Source organism: Phodopus roborovskii, unplaced genomic scaffold (genome assembly GCF_943737965.1).
Source record: "Phodopus roborovskii unplaced genomic scaffold, PHOROB, whole genome shotgun sequence".
NCBI classification, from domain to species: Eukaryota; Metazoa; Chordata; class Mammalia; order Rodentia; family Cricetidae; genus Phodopus; species Phodopus roborovskii.
Window position 1 is genome coordinate 438,309 of NW_026126549.1, and position 21,455 is coordinate 459,763.

The 21,455-nt window shown below is 43.9% G+C and overlaps 4 protein-coding genes and 1 long non-coding RNA gene across 6 annotated transcripts in view; 4 read left to right on the top strand and 1 right to left on the bottom strand.

Moving 5' to 3' along the window:
- LOC127234094 (protocadherin beta-2) overlaps positions 1-14,534 on the top strand; it is a 124,524-nt gene extending 109,990 nt beyond the window's left edge. Inside the window, exons 2-3 of the mRNA XM_051200825.1 lie at positions 3,443-3,598; positions 14,090-14,534. Of these exons, the coding sequence (XP_051056782.1) occupies positions 3,443-3,598; positions 14,090-14,467 (534 nt within the window). The 3' untranslated portion in view covers positions 14,468-14,534. The remainder of the gene's footprint in view (positions 1-3,442; positions 3,599-14,089) is intronic.
- Positions 1-21,455, bottom strand: part of LOC127234104 (uncharacterized) — a 128,028-nt gene that overhangs the window by 102,729 nt on the left and 3,844 nt on the right. The window contains exon 2 of the long non-coding RNA XR_007835550.1: positions 13,426-13,524. This is a non-coding gene — a long non-coding RNA (uncharacterized LOC127234104). The remainder of the gene's footprint in view (positions 1-13,425; positions 13,525-21,455) is intronic.
- The window catches only part of LOC127234093 (protocadherin beta-4), a 98,703-nt gene that overhangs the window by 65,160 nt on the left and 12,088 nt on the right, over positions 1-21,455 (top strand). The gene's annotated exons all lie outside the window — the stretch shown is intronic.
- LOC127234095 (protocadherin beta-8-like) lies at positions 5,204-8,242 on the top strand. Its single transcript, XM_051200826.1, is given in 2 exon segments — positions 5,204-7,965; positions 7,967-8,242. Coding segments are annotated over 2 exon segments (2,403 nt in total). The 5' UTR covers positions 5,204-5,838.
- LOC127234103 (protocadherin beta-18-like) lies at positions 16,483-18,892 on the top strand. The gene is given in 2 exon segments (XM_051200834.1): positions 16,483-18,613; positions 18,615-18,892. Coding segments are annotated over 2 exon segments (2,376 nt in total). The 5' UTR covers position 16,483; the 3' UTR covers positions 18,861-18,892.

Genomic DNA, 21,455 nt, shown 5'->3' on the forward strand with positions numbered 1-21,455 from the left:
AACAAAGGGGAGAGAAGGTGGGGTCATTGTATTTTAAGTCTCACAGTGTTTGTTTTTTATTCTGGCTACATTTTATTCTGGGGTAACAGGAATTTTAAAATGTTGGTAACCTGGGGTTCTTACAAGTCTCACCACCAGTAGAAAGTGGTAATGGGATAAGAGGCATTGTTGATAATAATATGGAAAGCTAAATAATACTAACAGTTTTGAAAACTAGAAAAATGACTTTTAATAAAATGAAAGGCACTGAAAGAATTATGAACATATATAACGCAGGACACAATGGACAAGATAAAGATCTACCACCAATGAAAGCATAAGACTGAGGCAACTTAAGAGGCAAATTGTAGCTAGGCATACAGAAGGAAACAATATGCCTGCACCTGTTTTGATCTGCAAAAGCAGATGGAAGTCTTCTTCACTCTTCTATGAGGCCAGGATGACAATCTACTACCCAAATCATATAAGTTAAACATGAAGGGAAACTTGGGGGCAGAGATATCCTAAAAACAGGTTGACATAGCAAATATTCCTGTGCATCAAAACTAATTTGTCATGGTTAAGTTCAATTTATGTTAAGGACACAAGAATTTAAAAGCTAGGTAACATATGGACAATTTAAACAAATATTTTTTTTAAAAAAATTGTGAATTAAATTGAAAGCATCCTTGATTTTAAAGTCTCAGCTGGGTGGTTGTGGCACAAGCCTTTAATCCTAGCACTTGGGAAGCAGAGGGAAGAGAATCTCTGTGAGTTTGAGGCCAGCCTGGCCTACAAAGAAAGTTCTCAGACAACTACAGCCACACAGAGAGACCCTGTATTGGACAAAAATGAATAAACAAAAATCTCAGTATTTTTCTCTGGGGACAGCCATCATAAAGACCCAATATCAAAGCACTTCCACAAATGCAAAACTGAGCTACTTGCTACAGCCAGTACCAGAGCATTTGCTGGGTACAGGAGATCTTGGTAATTAATGCCAATATATATTACTTACAGAAGATAGAGTGTGAAAATTGTGGAGCAGAAAGTATTGTATAAGGTACAGAAGAATGAAGACCTTGAAATTGGAAGAATTGTCCAAGTCACAAGAAACTGGAGAAAACCCTAGTTTTTCTGTGTTAATACATGATTGCTAAGTGGTTTACAAATAACACAATGTGTGTTTCTCTTTCATAATCTTTACCGTCAACTTTTGAAATAGGAGTTTTTTAGATTTTCTTAAATTTTGGTGGGGAATCAGGGTTTTTGTAAACCCTGGAGCAGAATCCCTTTAATCTGCCATCTTTTTGCTCTATTCTTGAAAAAAGAATAGCACTTGTACAACGCAAGGTGGCGCTGCAGGCTAAAAAGAGGAAAGGAAAGGGACAGGGAAGGGGGCGAAAACCTCACAAAGGATAGACTAGGTTCCTGACAAAGCCATAGGAAATGACACAGCAGTTGCAAGCGCTACGAGAAGGTGCCTCTGTCTTCTCACAGGAGTTGCTAATGGCCTAAGGATCAATCCTAAGGATTCTGCTGCTGGCATTCCAGGGAGCTGATCTTTGTTTTTACTGTGTAAGTCTTAGGAAGAATGGAGGTCAGACTGGAAAGACCTGTGCAGAAAAGGCAAGTACTGCTTCTTTGTGTATTTCTGGGAGCATCTTGGGCTGGCTCCGAGCAGCTTCAGTATTTTGTGGCAGAGGAAACTGAGAGAGGCACTTTGCTGGCCAATCTAGCTAAAGATTTGGGGTTGGGGCTGGGGGAACTGTCAGCTCGGGGCGCTAGAATTGTTTCAGACCAGAACACACGGTTTTTACTGCTCAATCTGCTCACTGGAGACTTAATTCTAAATGAAAAGTTGGACCGGGAGGAACTGTGCGGCCCCACAGAGCCATGTGTGCTGACTTTCCAGTTGCTGTTGGAAAACCCATTTCAGATTCATCGTGCTGCACTGCATGTCAGAGATATAAATGATAATTCCCCAGTGTTTCTAGACAAAGAAATTCCCTTGAAAATATCAGAAAGTATGACACCAGGGACGACGTTTCTCTTGGAGAGGGCACAGGATTCCGATGTGGGAACAAACAGCCTGAATAACTACACCATCAGTCCCAATGCCTATTTCCACATTCACGTGCATGACGGAGAGGAGGGCACTATCTTTCCTGAATTAGTACTGGATCAAACGCTGGACCGAGAGGAATTAGCTGAGTTCACTTTAACTCTTACAGCCTTAGATGGTGGATCTCCGCCCAGATCCGGGACAGCCCTGGTTCGAATCCTGGTGTTAGACATAAATGACAACTCCCCTGAGTTCGTGCAGTCCCTCTACAAAGTCCAGTCACATGAAAACACTCCTGTTGGTTCCTTGGTTGTTGCTGTGTCTGCTAGGGATTTAGACACGGGAAGTTATGGAGAGATAACATACACATTTTTTTATGCCACTGAAAGAATACTCCAAACATTTCAAATCAATTCCACAACTGGCAAAATTTATCTTAAAGGCAAACTCAACTACGAAGCAATTCAAAGTTACTCGATAACTATACAGGCTAAAGATGGCGGGGGACTTTCTGGGAAATGTACTGTGGTTGTAGAGGTAATGGATGTAAATGATAACCCACCTGAACTTCTCATGTCATCATTTACAAGCCCAATTGCTGAAAACTCACCAGAGACGGTCGTTGCTGTTTTTAGAATTAGAGACAGAGATTCAGGAAACAATGGGAAAACCATGTGCTCCATTCCACATGATCTCCCTTTTGTCCTGAAACCATCTGTGGAAAATTTCTACACCCTGGTAACAGAGATGCCTTTAGATAGAGAACTGCACACCGAGTACAACATCACCATCACAGTCACCGACATGGGCACACCCAGGCTCACAACCCAGCACACCATAACAGTGCAGGTGTCTGATGTCAACGACAATGCCCCTGCCTTCACACAAAGCTCCTACACCCTGTTTGTCCAGGAGAACAACAGCCCCGCCCTGCACATAGGCACCATCAGCGCCACAGACTCAGACTCAGGCTCCAATGCCCACATCACCTACTCGCTGCTGCCCACCCACGACCCGCAGCTGGCCCTGGATTCGCTCATCTCCATCAATGCAGACAACGGGCAGCTGTTTGCGCTCAGGGCGCTGGATTATGAGGCCCTGCAGACCTTCGAGTTCCGTGTGGGCGCTACAGACCAAGGGTCGCCAGCACTCAGCAGCCAGGCATTGGTGCACGTGCTCGTGCTGGACGCCAATGACAATGCGCCCTTTGTGCTCTACCCTCTGCAGAACGCCTCTGCACCTTGCACTGAGCTGCTGCCCAGGGCAGCAGAGACAGGCTACCTGGTCACCAAGGTAGTGGCTGTGGACCGCGACTCTGGCCAGAATGCATGGTTGTCATTCCAGCTGCTCAAGGCTACGGAGCCTGGGCTATTCACCGTGTGGGCTCACAATGGCGAGGTGCGCACCTCCAGGCTGCTGAGTGAGCGCGATGCTCCCAAGCACAGGCTGCTGCTCCTGGTCAAGGATAATGGCGATCCTCAGAGGTCTGCCAGTGTCACTCTGCATGTGCTGGTGGTGGATGGCTTCTCTCAGCCCTACCTGCCTCTGCCTGAGGTGGCGCACGACCCCACACATGATGAAGACTCACTCACCCTATACCTGATCATCGCCTTGGCGTCTGTGTCTTCGCTCTTCCTCATGTCTGTGCTGCTATTTGTGGGGGTGAGGCTGTGCAGAAGGGCCAGGACAGCCTCGCTTGGTGGCAGCTCTGTGCCTGAAGGACACTTTCCTGGCCACCTGGTGGATGTTAGCAGGGTAGGGACACTGTCCCAGAACTACCAGTATGAGGTGTGTCTGACTGGAGGGTCAGGGATAACCAGCGAATTTAATTTCTTAAAACCAATTGCCCCCAACTTCTTAACCGAAAGCGCAGGGAGAGAAGCAGAATAAATACCAAAACCTTCTGCCTGTGGATATAGCCCTTGTTTAAAGTATGCCCTTGTTTCCTGTAGGAAAATGATTTTATGCTAACATCTTGAGGTTAATTAAATTAGTTCAGAAAAGAATTCCTTTGCTTATTCCCAAGAACTTTCTCTCAAGCACGAAATCCATATGTTGCAGGCTATCTAGGATTTAATTTGATTCCTCTTTGTTTTTAAGCATTTGTTGAATTGCAATCTATTGAATGACAAATCTTGCTAGAGATGGTTTAAACTTTTTTCCATTACCTAATTTCTTCATTGATACTTATTTTCTGACTTGATTGAAATCACATGTAAAAATGGCAATCTTATATTTTGGGAGTTTATACTACACAGACTTTTCTTAAGTTTCTTTAGTAATTACTGTGCATCATACATAATTTCATCACTTTTTGGAGACATGGTTTCCCTGTATCCAGGACTGCCTTGAACTGCTGGTTCACCTGCCCCAGATTTCCAAACTGCTGGCATGATAGACATCAGCTTATATTACTACTGCATTTCAGAAGAAACCAATGAGTAGAGGTATTTCAATAATGAGCAGGTAGATGTTCATAGAGATTTGCTAAGTTCAACAATCATTAGTTGGCAAAGCGGAGCACCTCCTAATTCTTTCTGATTTGTTTCTCTTGTTTGAAGTGTGAGAGAGTCCTCATTCTTTCTATCTCCAGGCAGGTGACTTTCCAACTATATTATGCTGTTTTCTATCATTAGGTATCATCTGTCATGTTCACATTGCTCAACAATCTCTCCTGTGTTCAGAAATAGCAATGCTCTTCTTGGACTTATAAACTGATAACCTCTTTTGGGGTTTATTACTCAACTAGTGTTAAAGCTGTGACTTAACTAAAACTCGAGTTCCAAAATGGTTGGCTTTGGGCATGGTATTTAATTAAAGGCATGGCTGGGCATGCCTTTAATCCCAGCACTTGGGAGGCAGTTACAGGGGGATATCTATGAGTTTGAGACCAGTCTGGTATACATTGAAATTTCAATGACAGCCAAGGCTGCATAGAAAGACCCTGCATAGGGAAGGAGGAGGGGAGAGAAGGACAGGAGGAGAAAGAAGAGGTTGAGGATTTCTACATAAAATTTCCATATGTTGTTGGGTTACTTTCCCTCCACCATCTGTTTTGCATTTGTAAGATGAGGAGTTCACAGAAAACCTAGGATCTAGATGGCAATATGTCATCTGTAGTAGAGAAAACTAGGGCAGCGAGATTAAATGATATTCCTAAGGATCACAACTGTTTCTGTGGTTTATCACACTAAAAGTATATAATTCCTAAAACCTTCTGTTTCTAGAAACATACATGCACACACATATGTATATATTTCTTGCGTATATTTTTCCTTCCAGGTTGTTATTTAAATGTGTATCCCTTGTTCAAAGCTCAATTAGCATTACTGTAAAAGTGTCCACCAATGCTTTATCTCTTGTGTGGCTTTCGGGCAGTTGTCTCCCCAAGAAGGCAAAGTAATAGGAGAGGTAATGCAACCTTACCTTGCCCACTGTTAGATATGGGCAGCTTTAGTTTTGTTTTTTATTTTTATTTTTTTATCCATTTTCATCCCACAAAAATGTTAAGATGCAGTGAGAACACTTGGTGGCGCTGCAGGATAAGAAAGTAAAGTAGAAGGCAGCTGTGGCTCCATTAACAGGCAAGGGAAAAGAAAAAAAAAGGAAAAGGAAAAACCTCCGGAAGTCTGGAAGCCTAGAGAAGCTCTGGACATCTAAGAGAGGAGGTCTGCACCCTCGGGAAAGGACTGGAATAAATCTCAGGTATCTAATGAGATAACTACTGTACCAGATACCAGGGGGATTTACAGTTCTACTGAAACATCCTCCAGGACTCTGCACCACAGCAAACAATGGAGGCCAGCAGGAAGCTCACTTGCAGACAAAGGCAAGTCCTTTTTTCCTTTTTCCTATTAGGGTTATATCTGGTAAGTGCAGAGGAACTGAGGCGCTATTCTGTGGTGGAGGAAAGGGAGGGTAGGTCCTTTGTAACCAATTTAGTAAATGACCTAGGTCTTGGGCAGCTGGAGCTGCCCAGGCGAGGGGCTAAGGTCATTTCCAAAGGGAACAAACTACATTTACAGCTGGATCAGGAGACAGGGGATTTGTTGTTAACTGAGAAAGTGGATCGGGAGGAACTGTGTGGACACACAGAGCCATGCCTGCTACGTTTCCAGGTGTTGCTGCACAATCCCTTAGATATTTTTCAAGCGGATCTACAAATAACAGACATAAATGACCACTCTCCAGCATTCCTAGACAAGGAAATCAGGCTAAAAATATCAGAAAGCAGTCTTCCTGGGACTACGTTTCCTCTGAAGAATGCCCAGGACATGGATGTGGGCCAAAATGGTATTGACAGCTATCTTGTCAGCCCCAATTCCTATTTTCACGTACTCACTCGAAAACGCAGTGATGGCAAGAAATACCCTGAGCTGGTTCTAGATAGAGCGCTGGATAGAGAGGAAGAAGCTGAGCTCGGGTTAATCCTCACAGCACAGGATGGTGGTTCTCCACCCAGGTCTGGCACCACCAAGGTCCACATTGAAGTCCTGGACTTCAATGACAATGCCCCCCAATTTGAGCAGCTTTTTTATAGGGTACAGATCCCTGAGGACAGTCCAATAGGCTTTCTGATCATCACCGTTTCAGCTACAGATAAGGACATAGGAGTCAATGGACAGATCTCCTATTCACTTTTCCAGGCTTCAGATGATATTAGCAAAACCTTTTCTATTCACCCCTTGACGGGGGAAGTGCGGTTGAAAGAACAACTTGATTTTGAAAAGACTCAGTCCTATGAAGTCAATATTGAGGCCAGAGATGCTGGAACCTTTTCTGGAAAATGCACAATTCTGACCCAAGTCATGGACGTGAATGACCATGCTCCAGAGATTATCCTGTCTGCATTTACTAACCCCATCCCGGAGAATTTACCAGAAACTATGGTCGCAGTTTTTAGTGTGTCTGATCTAGATTCCGGAGAAAACGGAATACTAAGTTGTTCCATTCAAGACGATCTACCCTTCTTCCTAAGGCCTTCTGGGGAAAACTTTTACACACTATTAACACAAAAACCACTGGACAGAGAGACAACAGCAGAGTACAACATCACCATCACCGTTGCAGACATGGGGAGTCCGATGCTGAGAACACAAGTCAACATAACAGTGCAGATCTCCGATGTCAACGACAACGCCCCCAACTTCACACAAACCTCCTACACCCTGTTTGTCCAGGAGAACAACAGCCCCGCCCTGCACATAGGCACCATCAGCGCCACAGACTCAGACTCAGGCTCCAATGCCCACATCACCTACTCGCTGCTGCCCACCCACGACCCGCAGCTTGCCTCAATTATCTCTATCAACGCAGACAACGGGCAGCTGTTTGCTCTCAGAGCTCTGGACTATGAGACCCTGCAGACCTTTGAGTTCCACGTGGAAGCCACAGACCAAGGCTTGCCAGCACTCAGCAGCCAGGTGCTGGTGCACGTGCTCGTGCTGGATGCCAATGATAATGCGCCCTTCGTGCTCTACCCTCTGCAGAACGCCTCTGCACCTTGCACTGAGCTGCTGCCCAGGGCAGCAGAGCCAGGCTACCTGGTCACCAAGGTGGTGGCTGTTGACCGCGACTCTGGCCAGAATGCCTGGCTGTCATTCCAGCTGCTCAAGGCCACAGAGCCAGGACTGTTCACCATGTGGGCTCACAACGGTGAGGTGCGCACTGCCAGGCTGCTGAGTGAGCGCGATGCTCCCAAGCACAGGCTGCTGCTAATGGTCAAGGACAATGGCAATCCTCAGAGGTCTGCCAGTGTCACTCTGCATGTGCTGGTGGTGGATGGCTTCTCTCAGCCCTACCTGCCTCTGCCTGAGGTGGCACGCGACCCCACACTGGAGGAAGACTCGCTCACGCTATACCTGGTCATTGCCTTGGCATCTGTGTCTTCGCTCTTCCTCTTGTCTGTGCTGCTGTTCGTGGGGGGTGAGGCTGTGCAGGAGGACCAGGGGGTCCTCTATGGATGGCTGCTCTGTGCCCGCAGGTCACTTTCCTGGCCACTTGGTGGATGTCGGTGGAATGGGTACCCTGTCCCAGAGCTACCAGTATGAAGTGTGTCTTACAGGGGACTCTGGGACTGGTGAGTTCAAATTCCTGAGACCAACTTTACCTAATTTCCAAGGCCATCCTCTTGGACCAGAAATGGAGGAAAATTCCAACAGTAGAAATGACTGGGGTTTCAGCATTCATTTAAAATAACTGTTATGGTGTGTGTGTGTGTGTGTGTGTGTGTGTGTGTGTGTGTGTGTGAGATCACATGTAGTGTTTTGTTGTTGTTAGAAACTGAAACTACTGTTCTTGTTGTTCTCATTATGAAAATTTGAAGCATGCTGAAATCTTGTTTGTAGGATATCCTGGCCGTGGTTTTAGTGAGCTTATCTCATCTATTCTTCAGAACAGAAAATGGAATGTTCTGGTATTTTCTTTCTAATGTGTCATGAGTTGCACACTTCTTTGTTCTGGGATAGCTTAGGAATGTACAAGAGAAGAAATGTAAAATCAGTTCAACCTAGTCAGATGTGGCTTAGCATGTGTTCTGTTCCTACTTGTTAGCCATCAAGAGCACATGCTATACCACATTGCTCAAACGCAATGGAATGTAATCAGACAGGGGAAAGAAGGGCACACTGAGGGGCCTAACTATTGCTTTATTTAGCCTCCATGGACTAACTTGTTTGTTGGTGTTTTCTCTTTGAAATATTATGTTCCTCATTGGCCTGTTACTACTTTTAACGTCACTATTTTAAATTGCTTTTCTGCTGTGTTTTGTTGGGGTTGAGGAGGGTTCAGATAGCCACCCCTTATTTACCTGGTTAGCTGAAATAACACAGCAGTAAAATTGACTTTTCTCTTCTGAGAAATGTTTGCCAGTGAAAGAAACTGCCCCTGTCAATATTCATTGCCCCAACACCTTCTTGACTGTAGTATTCCAAATTCCATTCTATTAACATGCTGAGTCAAAAGAATACATTTTCACATTCCTCTTTGGCAAATATAGGTGGGCATATAGATTGGTGATAGTGGAATGTAAAAAGAATCAGCTTCCAAAGGCTTACAATTGAGGATACACCCAGGGCCCCGTGCATGCTGTGTAAGGACTGCATCGCTGATAGATCAGTGCAAACCTCCAAGAACACTTTTAAAAGGAGATGTCTCACTTAAAAGTGGATTCCCCCTTTTCAACCTTTAATGTGGTTGTTATCCTTTGTGTCTCGATCCCTTTGGGGTCACGTATCAGATATCCTGCCTATCAAATATTTACACCAATATTCATAACAGTAGCAAGTTTACAGTTATGAAGTAGCAATGAAATAATTGTATGGTTAGGGGTCACCACATGAGGAACTGTATTCAAGGGTCAAAGCATTAGAAAGGATGAGAACCACTGCTTTAACACCATGTTCTCCTTGGGATGTAATGGATGGTATGATGAGTGCAAAAATGACACAAATAATCTGTGGGAGGAATGGAGGGCTGAAGTAGTACCACAGGAACTTAATAGAGACAGGGTCCCTGGTGGCTCCGGAGTTGTCATATTATTCCCTATGTTGTCAGTTCCTAATTATATGTAGACGTGTCTGCATGCGGATATGTACATATGGGTTCAGGTTCCCTCAGAGGACAGAGCCATTGGATCCCTTTGATCTGAAGTCACAGAGTGCCCCAAGCTGCCAGTTCTGGATTTTGAGAACCAAATTCAGGTCCTCTGCAAAAGCAACAAATACTCTTAACCACAGAGCAGTCTTTCCAGCCCCTACATTCATTATGTTTTAAATACCCCTCCGTGTGTGTGTGTGTGTGTGTGTGTGTGTGTGTGTGTGTGTATGTGTGTGTGTGTGTGAATACCACCTGTTGTCAAATGAAGATACATAAAGATCATTAGAACAAGAGTTTAGGTTTCATTGGTTTGATGAATCCAATTAACAACAGTGAGTTAATAAGGGTATCAATATCCATGTGGCTCTGGGGTTCAAACCCTGAGTCTTATGCATACTAAAGGTACTCTATCATTGTACCTCCTGATCTGTCCATCATTAATTTTCACTGCAACTCAATTCAAACTACAGAAACAGAAAATCTAAACAAAAGTGATTACAAAGGTAATCTAGGATTTCAGTACAGAATTTAAAATCTATTTTAAAATTTAAATAGAATTCAGTAGAATAAATTTAAATCTATTTTTAAACACACACAACTCAATCAATAAAAGATGAACAATTGAATTAAAAATAAGCAAAGACCAGAATAGATATTTTCCAAAGAAGATATACCAATGGCTAAAATACACCTGAAGAGCTGTACAACATTGCTCATCAAATCAACATCACAAGAAGACATTCAGACTTACTAGGATGGCGAGGACCAAAGAGTCAAATCAGTGTTGGGATGATGTCATAATTCTGAAACTCTGACACATAGCTGATGTGATGTAAAATACTCAGCCATTTGGGAAAGCAGCCTCAGTTTTTCATATAGGTAAACATAGAGCTATCACATGGTAAGCAATTCAACTCCTAGGTTAAAAAAATGTATATCAACATAAAACATGAACTTGAGCTGGGCAGTGGTGATGCTCACTTTTAGGAAGTCAAAGGCCGGTGGAGTTCAAGGCCAATCTGGTCTACAGGACCAGTCCTGGGATAGCTAGGGCTATGCAGAGAAACCCTATCTCAGAAAATCGTGTGTGTGTGTGTGTGTGTGTGTGTGTGTGTGTGTGTGTGTTTGTGTGTGTGTGTGTACATGACTCTTCATAGCAACATTATTCAGAGAAGCAAAAGGGTAGAAACATTTCAGATGTCCAAATAAACATGATCCTGCTACAGCCAGAAAAATTAATGCAGTTCTGACACATGCTAAAATTTGTATGAATCTTGAAAGTATCAGGCCAAGGGAGGGAAGCTGACCTCAAAAGACCACATATTCTGTCATGCCATTCACATGTAGGTCTACAATAGAGAACTCTGTAGAAACAGAGAAACAGAGAGAGGGAGGGAGGGAGGGAGAGAGAGAGAGAGAGAGAGAGAGAGAGAGAGAGAGAGAGAGAGAGAGAGAAATGATTCCTTTGGGCTCTGCATAGAAGAAATAAGGGAATAAGATGATAGCTACAGGATGAGAGGCTCTTCTTTGACTCCAAACCTGACCTTAATGATGGGTGCATACCTTGTATATATATATCAAAAGGCACTAAGCTTTATCTTTAAAATAGATGTATTTAAGTGTATGTTATATACAAAACTGTATATTTAAAAAATACAGGCACTATTCATGCCAAATATAAAAATAAATCTAGGCCCTCATATGTATACTTATGAAATAATTTTCCGGTGATTGAGCATTGGGGAAACTCGCAGTTCTTTCCTTTGGATGTTGGAGAGAAGTAATCCATTCATTCTTGTATAATGTATAATGAAGCATGTTATACATTCTGTAGAATTCACTGGTTGATATTTTGCATTGTCCACTCATTTGTAACTGTGTAGTGTGTGTGGTGTAAAATATGTGTGTGTGTGTGAAACCTTCCCCATGCTATTTTTGAGACTTTACCCCTCAATGCAAATGTTGATTACACTATCTTATTCAGCCATTGGTACATCAGCATCATTACATACTCAATAGCATGAGTGAAAATTTACTTTTGTACTTAGTTTCATACATTATCTCAGAATTTTATTTATACACACAAAAACAACTTGAAAAAATTAATGATTCACATTATAGCATAGTCCACATGTTTTGGAGAATTTTGTCTCTTGTTAAATCTGAAAGCGCAAGGCCCAGTGAGACCGCGCGGTGGCGCTGCAGGTTAAGGAGACAGAGCTTAGGAACTGCTTCTGCAATTTCCTCTCAGGGCCAGTTTCTCACCACCTAGAAGCAAAAGATGTGCTCTCTTCGGCCAAAGCAAAGGAGGGTGTAAAACTTTAAATTTCCCATCTGGGGGCTTGATTCCGACGTTCTGGACTGTGAGACAGTGCTGTCATCATCCTGGGCCCAGGAAAAGCTATCAAAAAGCAAACAGGAAAGAGGAAAGAGCCATGGAGCACAAACCGAGACAAAGGCAAGTCCTGATTTTCTTTGTTTTGCTGAGTGTGTCTGAGGCAGGCACGGAACTGGGTCCCTATTCCATAGAGGAAGAAGTGGAGAGGGGTACCTTTGTGGCAAATCTTGGGAAAGATCTGGGGGTGCAGCTGGCAGAGATATCTACCCGCAGGGCTCGGATAATTTCTCAGGAAAACAAAGAGCATTTGCAGCTCAATGTTCAATCTGGAGATTTGCTCATAAATGAGAAACTAGATCGAGAGGAGCTATGTGGCTCTACTGAGCCTTGTGCTCTTCATTTCCAAGTGCTAATGGAAAACCCTTTAGAGGTATTTCAGGCTGAACTGAGAGTGAAGGACATAAATGACCATTCTCCGGTGTTCAGTGAAAAAGAGATGGTACTGAGAATACCAGAAAACAGTCCTCTGGGAAGTACATTCCCTTTAAACAATGCTCTGGACTCAGACGTGGAAATTAACAACATTCAGAGCTATAAGGTCAGCTCGAACCCTCATTTCCTGGCTGTAACCCGCAACCGCAGTGATGGCAGGAAGTACCCAGAGCTGGTGCTGGAGAAAGAACTGGATCGCGAGGAGGAGCCTGAGCTAAGGTTAACACTCACAGCCTGGGATGGTGGCTCTCCTCCCCGGTCTGGGATGGCACGGGTTCTCATTGAAGTAGTGGACATCAATGATAATGCACCCGAGTTTCAGCAACCAACGTACCAAGTGCAAATTCCGGAGAACCCGCCCCACGGGGTCCCTGGTAGTCACAGTCTCAGCCAATGACTTAGACAGCGGAGATAATGGGAAAGTGTTGTATGCACTTTCTCAGCCTTCAGAAGATGTCAGCAAGACGTTAGAAGTAAATCCAGTAACAGGGGAAATTCGGCTGCGAAAAGAGGTAGATTTTGAAACAATTCCCTCTTATGAAGTGGATATTAAGGCCACGGATGGGGGAGGTCTCGCGGGAAAATGCACTCTGCTCCTGCAGGTAGTGGACGTGAATGATAATCCCCCAGAAGTGATGCTGTCTGCACTTACCAGCCAAGTTCCAGAAAACTCGCCGGATGAGGTAGTTGCTGTTTTCAGTGTTAGAGATCCTGACACAGGGAAGAATGGGAAGGTGATTTCCTCCATCCAGGAGGACATTCCCTTCCTTCTAAAACCTTCAGGAAAGAACTTTTACACTTTAATAACGAAGAGAGCGCTTGATAGGGAAGAAAGAGAACAATACACCATCACCATCACAGTTACCGACCTGGGCACACCCAGGCTCACAACCCAGCACACCATAACTGTGCAGGTCTCAGACGTCAACGACAATGCCCCCAACTTCACACAAACCTCCTACACCCTGTTTGTCCAGGAGAACAACAGCCCCGCCCTGCACATAGGCACCATCAGTGCCACAGACTCAGACTCAGGCTCCAATGCCCACATCACCTACTCCCTGCTGCCCACCCATGACCCGCAGCTGGCTCTCTCCTCGCTCATCTCCATCAATGCAGACAATGGGCAGCTCTTCGCGCTCAGAGCTCTGGACTATGAGACCCTGCAGACCTTTGAGTTCCACGTGCGCGCCACAGACCAAGGATCGCCAGCCCTCAGCAGCCAGGCCCTGGTGCGTGTGCTTGTGCTGGATGCCAATGATAATGCGCCCTTCGTGCTCTACCCTCTGCAGAACGCCTCTGCACCTTGCACTGAGCTGCTGCCCAGGGCAGCAGAGCCAGGCTACCTGGTCACCAAGGTGGTGGCTGTTGACCGCGACTCTGGCCAGAATGCCTGGCTGTCATTCCAGCTGCTCAAGGCTACGGAGCCAGGGCTGTTCAGTGTGTGGGCTCACAATGGTGAGGTGCGCATCTCCAGACTGCTGAGTGAGCGTGATGCTCCCAAGCACAGGCTGCTGCTGCTGGTCAAGGACAATGGCAATCCTCAGAGGTCTGCCAGTGTCACTCTGCAGGTGCTGGTGGTGGATGGCTTCTCCCAGCCCTACCTGCCTCTGCCAGAGGTGGCGCGCGACCCCACACTGGAGGAAGACTCCCTCACGCTGTACCTGGTCATTGCTTTGGCTTCTGTGTCTTCGCTCTTCCTCTTGTCTGTGCTGCTGTTCGTGGGAGTAAAGCTGTGCAGGAGGGCCAGGACGGCCTCGCTGGGTGGCTGCTCTGTTCCTGAGGGCCACTTTCCTGGTCACCTGGTGGATATCAGTGGAGCAGGGACTCTGTCCCAGAGCTACCAGTATGAGGTATGTCTGATGGGCGATTCTTCTGGGACCAGCGACTTCAAATTCTTGCAGCCAGTTCACCCTAGCTCCCTGCCCCAGTGCTCTGGGAAAGAAATAGTGGAAAATTCTACTCTCCGCAATAGTTTGGGATTTAATCATTATTAGAAAGCTACTTAATAGATATTTACTTCCCAACATCATCTTGTTGATTAAATTCTGTATACTTGTTAGTAACAACAACTTTGATTTTCCATTTACTCATCACTTTTCAGGTTTATGCTTAATGTCGTAGTGTTGGTTTTACTCTTATTTATCACATAGAATTTCTTCATATGAGCCCAGTAAATAAAAAAAGCTTTATCTGCACAGTTAAAGTGACTGCTAAAACTTTCCTATCACTTTGCTTTTGTTGACCTCATTAGTTCTGCACATTTCATGTCAATGTTCTGTTCCTAGGCTTCTTGAATTATTAAAATATTGTGCTGCTCATTATGTACATATATACTACCTGGTACTTCTGCATTTCCTTTCTATGCTGGCTGTCTTGTTTATTAGTCCTTGGTTTTAATTACATATAATACTTGTCTTTTGCCGTGCAACCATTTTAGAATTCTAAATTTCTTTGTTTGTATATCTTGATTTGAAATGAATTTCTGTTGTAAGTAATAGAAATATCTATTCAATCTGAAAACAAACATGTTGTAAGTTATTGAGTTTGTGTAGATGTGTCTAAATTTAAGGGTGTGACGGCAAATTTTGTCATTCTAAGGCATCAAATAGAAGCATTTAATAATTCATTTTAATTCTGCATGGGAACCTTAGAGATAGACTTTGAGTTTCCAATGGCTTACAATCCAGTCGCATTCTGTAGAATAAACAGTGTATGTATATCACCAAGTAGATGTTGTGAATTTTCTATGCTGTGACTTTTCTATGCAGCAGAGCTGGGGTTTGAGGCACTATCTAATCTTTTTTTTTTATGTATACACCCTAAGGTTTAATCTATGTAGTTTGCTCATAGTGAGAACCATAGATCATTCTAGGCTTTTGAATAAAATTCTTTGTAAGGAACATATTTTATTGATACATCCTTGCTTCCAACATCAATAAGATATGTGTTAGTCATAGTATTGGTCTTTTATTTAATGCACAGTAGTTATGTCATATTAGATTTCATTAAGAGGGTCACTTAAACAAAGGTGGGGCTTTTGTTCAACTATATAGATGGTGGCTATTATAAGAAAATAAATACAAATTAAAGGAAAGGAACAGTTTCAAAGTGTTAAGTGAAATAATATGATTTTCAGATGGTAGGGACTAGTGGACATTGGCTGTTTCTTGTCCTCTTCATAGTTCATTTGTGTGCACTTTGATTCAATAAACATTAGTGACTGAATGACTTGCCAAAGACACAGTTTCCATCCCATATATGTCACCTATTGAAGGGGTGGGGGAGGTTTATGAAGCTGGAAGCAGTGCTATTTACATAATAAATACAAGTCACAATAGTACACATTCTGTGTCACAGGGGACGGATGGCATGATGGCTCAGTTCTGGATGCAGAGTAGCACTTCTCTTAAAGGAATGTGATACAGAGTGTGAATAAGATTTCTGGAGAATGTGTGAATCATTTCTTTTGCCCGTTTCCTGTGCTCCTGCGCACAGGAATTGTGGAATATGTTGTCAAAAGACGTGCTGACAATTTTTCTTTGCTTGCATGAGCCTGTGCCAGGGATGAAAGGACTGGCATGGAGTTCAATCTAGCAGTGAAACAACTTTACCACTACAAACCTATTCAAATGTCAGAATTTTAACTTTCCCATGAAGCTGTGAAGAATCAGTATGAAGGTATCTCTATCTCAGCATTACATTCACAAAACAAACAAAATGAAAAAATTAAAACAAGCGACTGTACACATAAAACTAGGAAATAGCGTTTTCAATCTGTTCGTGGCCACATGGTGGCGCTGCAGGCTAAAGAGACATGAGGAAAATTAACTGAGGCTGCACCAGAAGTCACTAACCAAAGAAGGAAAATCCTGACCACTGGGAGAAAAGCTGAGGCTCCTCAAGACTGAGAAAGGGAAAAGAAATCCTGGACACTTCCAGTTAAGTGGAACATCTAAGGTTTATAACCGCTGGGAGCTGTGGCTGGGCCTGCAGTGAGGAAATAAGAAACAATGGCAGCTAGAGGGTCACGCTTCTCCCGACAAAGGCAAGTGCTATTTCTGTTTCTGTTCGGGGGTCTGTGTTCGGCAGGTTCTATGTTTGGACCTTATTCAGTAACTGAGGAAACAGAAAGGGGATCATTTGTGGCGAATCTGGCAGAGGATCTGGGGCTAGAGGTGGAAACCCTGGCTGCAAAGAGAACTAGGGTGGCATCTGATGACAACAAGCAGCATTTGCTCCTGGATTTTCACACTGGAAATTTGCTCACAAATGAGAAACTGGATCGAGAGAAGCTGTGTGGCTCCACAGAGCCCTGCATACTGTATTTCCAAATTTTAATGGATAACCCCTTTCAGATTTACCGGGCTGAGCTGAGAATCGTGGATATAAATGACCACTCACCCTCATTCCAGGACAAAGAGATGATTTTAAAAATACTAGAAAACACAGCTGTAGGAACAGCATTTCGCTTAGAGAGAGCACTAGACTCAGATGGAGGACGTAATGGCATCCAAAACTATACCATCAGCCCCAATTCTGTTTTTCATATTGCAATTCATGGCAATGATGAAGGGATGATATATCCAGAGCTTGTGCTAGATAAGCCTCTAGATTGGGAGGAGGAGCAGGAGTTCAGTTTAACACTCACAGCATTTGATGGAGGGACTCCACCCAGGTCCGGAACAGCCACTATACAAATTCTGGTCATGGACATCAATGATAATGCCCCACAGTTTTCCCAGGAACTTTATCAAACCCAGGCTCCAGAAAATAGCCCAATAGGACTTCCTATTGTTAAAGTCTCTGCAGAAGATGTTGATTCAGGAGTCAATGCAGAAGTATCCTATTCATTTTTTGATGCCTCCGAAGATATTCGAGAAACCTTTCAAATCAACCCTTTCTCTGGGGAAATCGTGCTCAAAGCCGTGCTTGATTATGAGATGGTGAAGTCCTATAAGTTAAATATACAGGCAGCTGATGGTGGGGGCCTTTCTGCTAGATGTACGGTTTTAGTTCATGTTTTAGACATTAATGACAACCCTCCTGAACTGACCATATCATCACTTGTCAATGAAGTTGTTGAAAACTCCCCCGAAACTGTGCTGGCAGTTTTTAGGATTAACGACAGAGACTCTGGAGAAAATGGAAAGACCGTTTGCTATATTCAAGAAAATCTGCCCTTCGATCTAAGACGGTCTGTAGATAATTTTTACATCCTGATGACAGAAGGAGCTCTGGACAGAGAGAGCAGAGCTAAGTACAACATCACCATCACAGTTACCGACCTGGGCACACCCAGACTCACAACACAGCACACCATAACAGTGCAGGTCTCAGACGTCAACGACAACGCCCCCAACTTCACACAAACCTCCTACACCCTGTTTGTCCAGGAGAACAACAGCCCCGCCCTGCACATAGGCACCATCAGCGCCACAGATTCGGACTCAGGCTCCAATGCCCACATCACCTACTCGCTGCTGCCCACCCATGACCCGCAGCTGGCCCTCTCCTCGCTCATCTCCATCAATGCAGACAATGGGCAGCTGTTCGCGCTCAGGGCGCTGGACTATGAGACCTTGCAGACCTTCGAGTTCCACGTGCGCGCCACAGACCAAGGCTTGCCAGCGCTCAGCAGCCAGGTGCTGGTGCAAGTGTTGGTTTTGGACTCCAACGACAATGAACCCTTTGTGCTCTACCCTCAGCAGAACGCCTCTGCACCCTGCACGGAGCTGCTGCCCAGGGCGGCAGAGACAGGCTACCTGGTCACCAAGGTGGTGGCTGTGGACCGTGACTCTGGCCAGAATGCATGGTTGTCATTCCAGCTGCTCAAGGCTACGGAGCCTGGGCTATTCACCGTGTGGGCTCACAATGGCGAGGTGCGCACCTCCAGACTCCTGAGTGAGCGCGATGCTCCCAAGCACAGGCTGCTGCTGCTGGTCAAAGACAATGGCGATCCTCAGAGGTCTGCCAGTGTCACTCTGCATGTGCTGGTGGTGGATGGCTTCTCTCAGCCCTACCTGCCTCTGCCCGAGGTAGCGAGTGACTCTGCCCAGGATGAGGATGAGCTCACTCTGTACCTGGTCATTGCCTTGGCGTGTGTCTCTTTACTATTCCTCTTGTCTGTGTTACTGTTTGTCGGGGGTGAGGCTGTGCAAGAGGGTCAGGGCGAAAGCGCTGAGGGACTGCTCTGTCGCTGAAGGACACTTTTCTAGCCACCTGGTGGATGTCAGCGGCATGGGCACCCTGTCCCAAAGCTACCAATATGAGGTGTGTCTGATGGGAGGCTCAGGTGATACCAGTGATTTCAAGTTCATGAAACCAATTTACCCTGGTGTTCATTCTCATGGTTCCCAGATCAATGCTGATGAAAAGCCCACATTTTGAAGTCTCTAATTTTGCGTAAGGTTTCATCCCATTTAATGGATGTATGATACAGCCATAGGAGTACTAGTTTAGATGGGCAGTAGTTTCGACCCAGCACAACACAGCAGAACTTCATTTTCAACTTCCAAGTAGGTTACATATAAATTTTTCAGTGTTTTTTCATTAGTGATATTTTTTAGTGGAGTATGTACCACTTTAAGTCTGAGGTTTTCATCCTTTCATAGCACACAATAATTTGTTGTCATTTCCCATTACAGAAAATTGAGATTTGGGTTTTTTGTCTTGTCTCCTTTTGTTGCTAATCATTAACCCCAAGCCTTTTGCATGCTAAGCAAATGGTATATCATTGAGATCTATCTCTAACTAGTAACTATTTTTAAAAGTACAGGATTTTTAACTCTCTTTGACTTTGTTTTTTGCCAATTTCATGCATCTATGTTGTGCATTTTGTTTCTTATAACCTCCTCCATCTTCCTGCAATGCCTATTATTTCCCTTTGTTTATGATTTTGAGTATTCTGGTAATTCTTGTGTTAGCATACTAATTAATGAGTGTCTGCAAACATAGGTCATTCATCTCTACCCTCTGCTCTTCCCCTGCTTCCCTTCCTTTTCCCTGCAAGTCTCCCATTCAGCTTTCTTGACACAGCTGTTTCATTGCCCTTCTTGCTCACCTTCCCCAAGAGCTCTTTTTGGTGCTCATTCTTGCTGACATATAAAACAGATTGTGTCATATAATGCAAATACAAGGTAATAGTCTGCATAAAAATCAACATAAATTTGAACACATTTAAAGTTTGTGTGGCAATACTTATGGGCTGTTGGAAAGATACTTTTTATTTTATATTGGAACTTAAAGAACTGTCAAATTTTAAAATTGAAATAAATTAAAGGTTATAGAGAAAACATTTTTTTTTTCATCTCCAGTCACTTTCTACACAGTTGTTCCTCAAATCTGTTCTACTTCAGGTGATATGTTTAGACTGCTTTATCTTCATAATTAACTTTTCTGTGTTACCCACTCAGTGCAAAAGGATTTACAGTTCTTATTTCCCATTAATAGACACGCACACAAGAATTGTGGATTTCCCTTTTCCTAGTTTCCTGGTATAATTGTCAGAAAATGTCAGTTTTGTTTCTGTGGGTTCCAAGGCCTCATAGATGAGTACCATCCATGAAACTAATATTAATATCCACCCAGCTAGGTCTCTTATGTGTGCAGACTTAGTAATGCAGTATTATTACATTTCTTTTCTTGGAAGTATCTTTCCCAGAGTTGATGGCTGCTGTTTTAGATTTGGCTAAATATCTATTTAATACTACTGATTTTTCTGCTCTCTCTTTCCAGGCCAAAGTAGAGGGTTACCATAGGGTGTATCCTCCATTCTTTCTACTGATTTTTCACATGATGGTCCTCTTGATTAACGTTTTTGCCTTCAAATATTCAAATATAAGATACAAACTATTTGTGTTTATTTCCTACAGAGTTTTCATTCATAGCTCTTTTTCATTTAGACTGTTTACCTTATGGCTGTCATGCTTTTTATTATTTTTATTTAATTAATCTGTTTTATATTTTACCTGCCAACCACAGTTCCCCTTCCCTCCTGTCCTCCCATTCCATCCCCCACAAACTGCCTTCTACCCCTTCCCCATCCACTCCTCCCTTCAGAAAGTGTCAGGCCTCACATGGACTTGAAGAAAGCCTGCCAGATCAAATTGAGGTAGGACTGAGTTCCTCTCCCTGCATAAAGGCTGAGAGAGTTGATTCAGCATGGGGAACAGGTTGCCAAAAGCCAGTTAGTCATCTCCAGGGGCAGGTCCTGATCTCACTGCTAGGAGCCTTACAAGCAGGCCAAGCTACATAACTGTCATACACACACACATACACACATGCATGCACACACGCACACACACACGCATGCGTGCACACGCACACGCGCAAGGCACACATAGGCAGGCATGCACGCATGCACACAGAGGGTAGGTCTCATGCAAGCTCCCTAACTGTTGGTCCAGAATCCATGTTCTCCCACTAACTCAGGTCAGCTTCTCTATGAATTCCTCCATCATGACCTGAAGCCCCCTGGCTCATAAAATCCCTCCTCCCTTTCTTCAGGAGGACTCCAGGAGCTAGGCCCAGTATATCTGCTTCCATCAGTTACTGGGCAATGGCTCTCTGGTGACAGTTAAGGTAGTCACAAATCTGATTACAGTAAATGGCCAGTCAAGGTACCCTCTCCACAAGGATGACCTCAGCTAATACCACGAGCAATAGCAGAGAGGTTATCATGCTTTTAATGCTTGTCCCATACTGCCCACCTTTTATAGACTCCAGTATCATTTCTGAGTTTACTTTCTTAATTGGTTGGAATGCAATTTCATTAAAATAGATGCAACTTTTGGTAATTTACATAGTGAAGCAGTCTTTTCGTTTGATTGATAGTTTGACTGGGTATAAAAGTATAATTTGAAAAATTTCCCTCAGAATTAAAAAGCACTTTTTTTTCTTAATTTTGTGGACTTACCTTTCACAAATTCTACTCTAAACTGTATCTCATTTACTGCAATATTTTCCCCTTTCATTCTGGAGGTG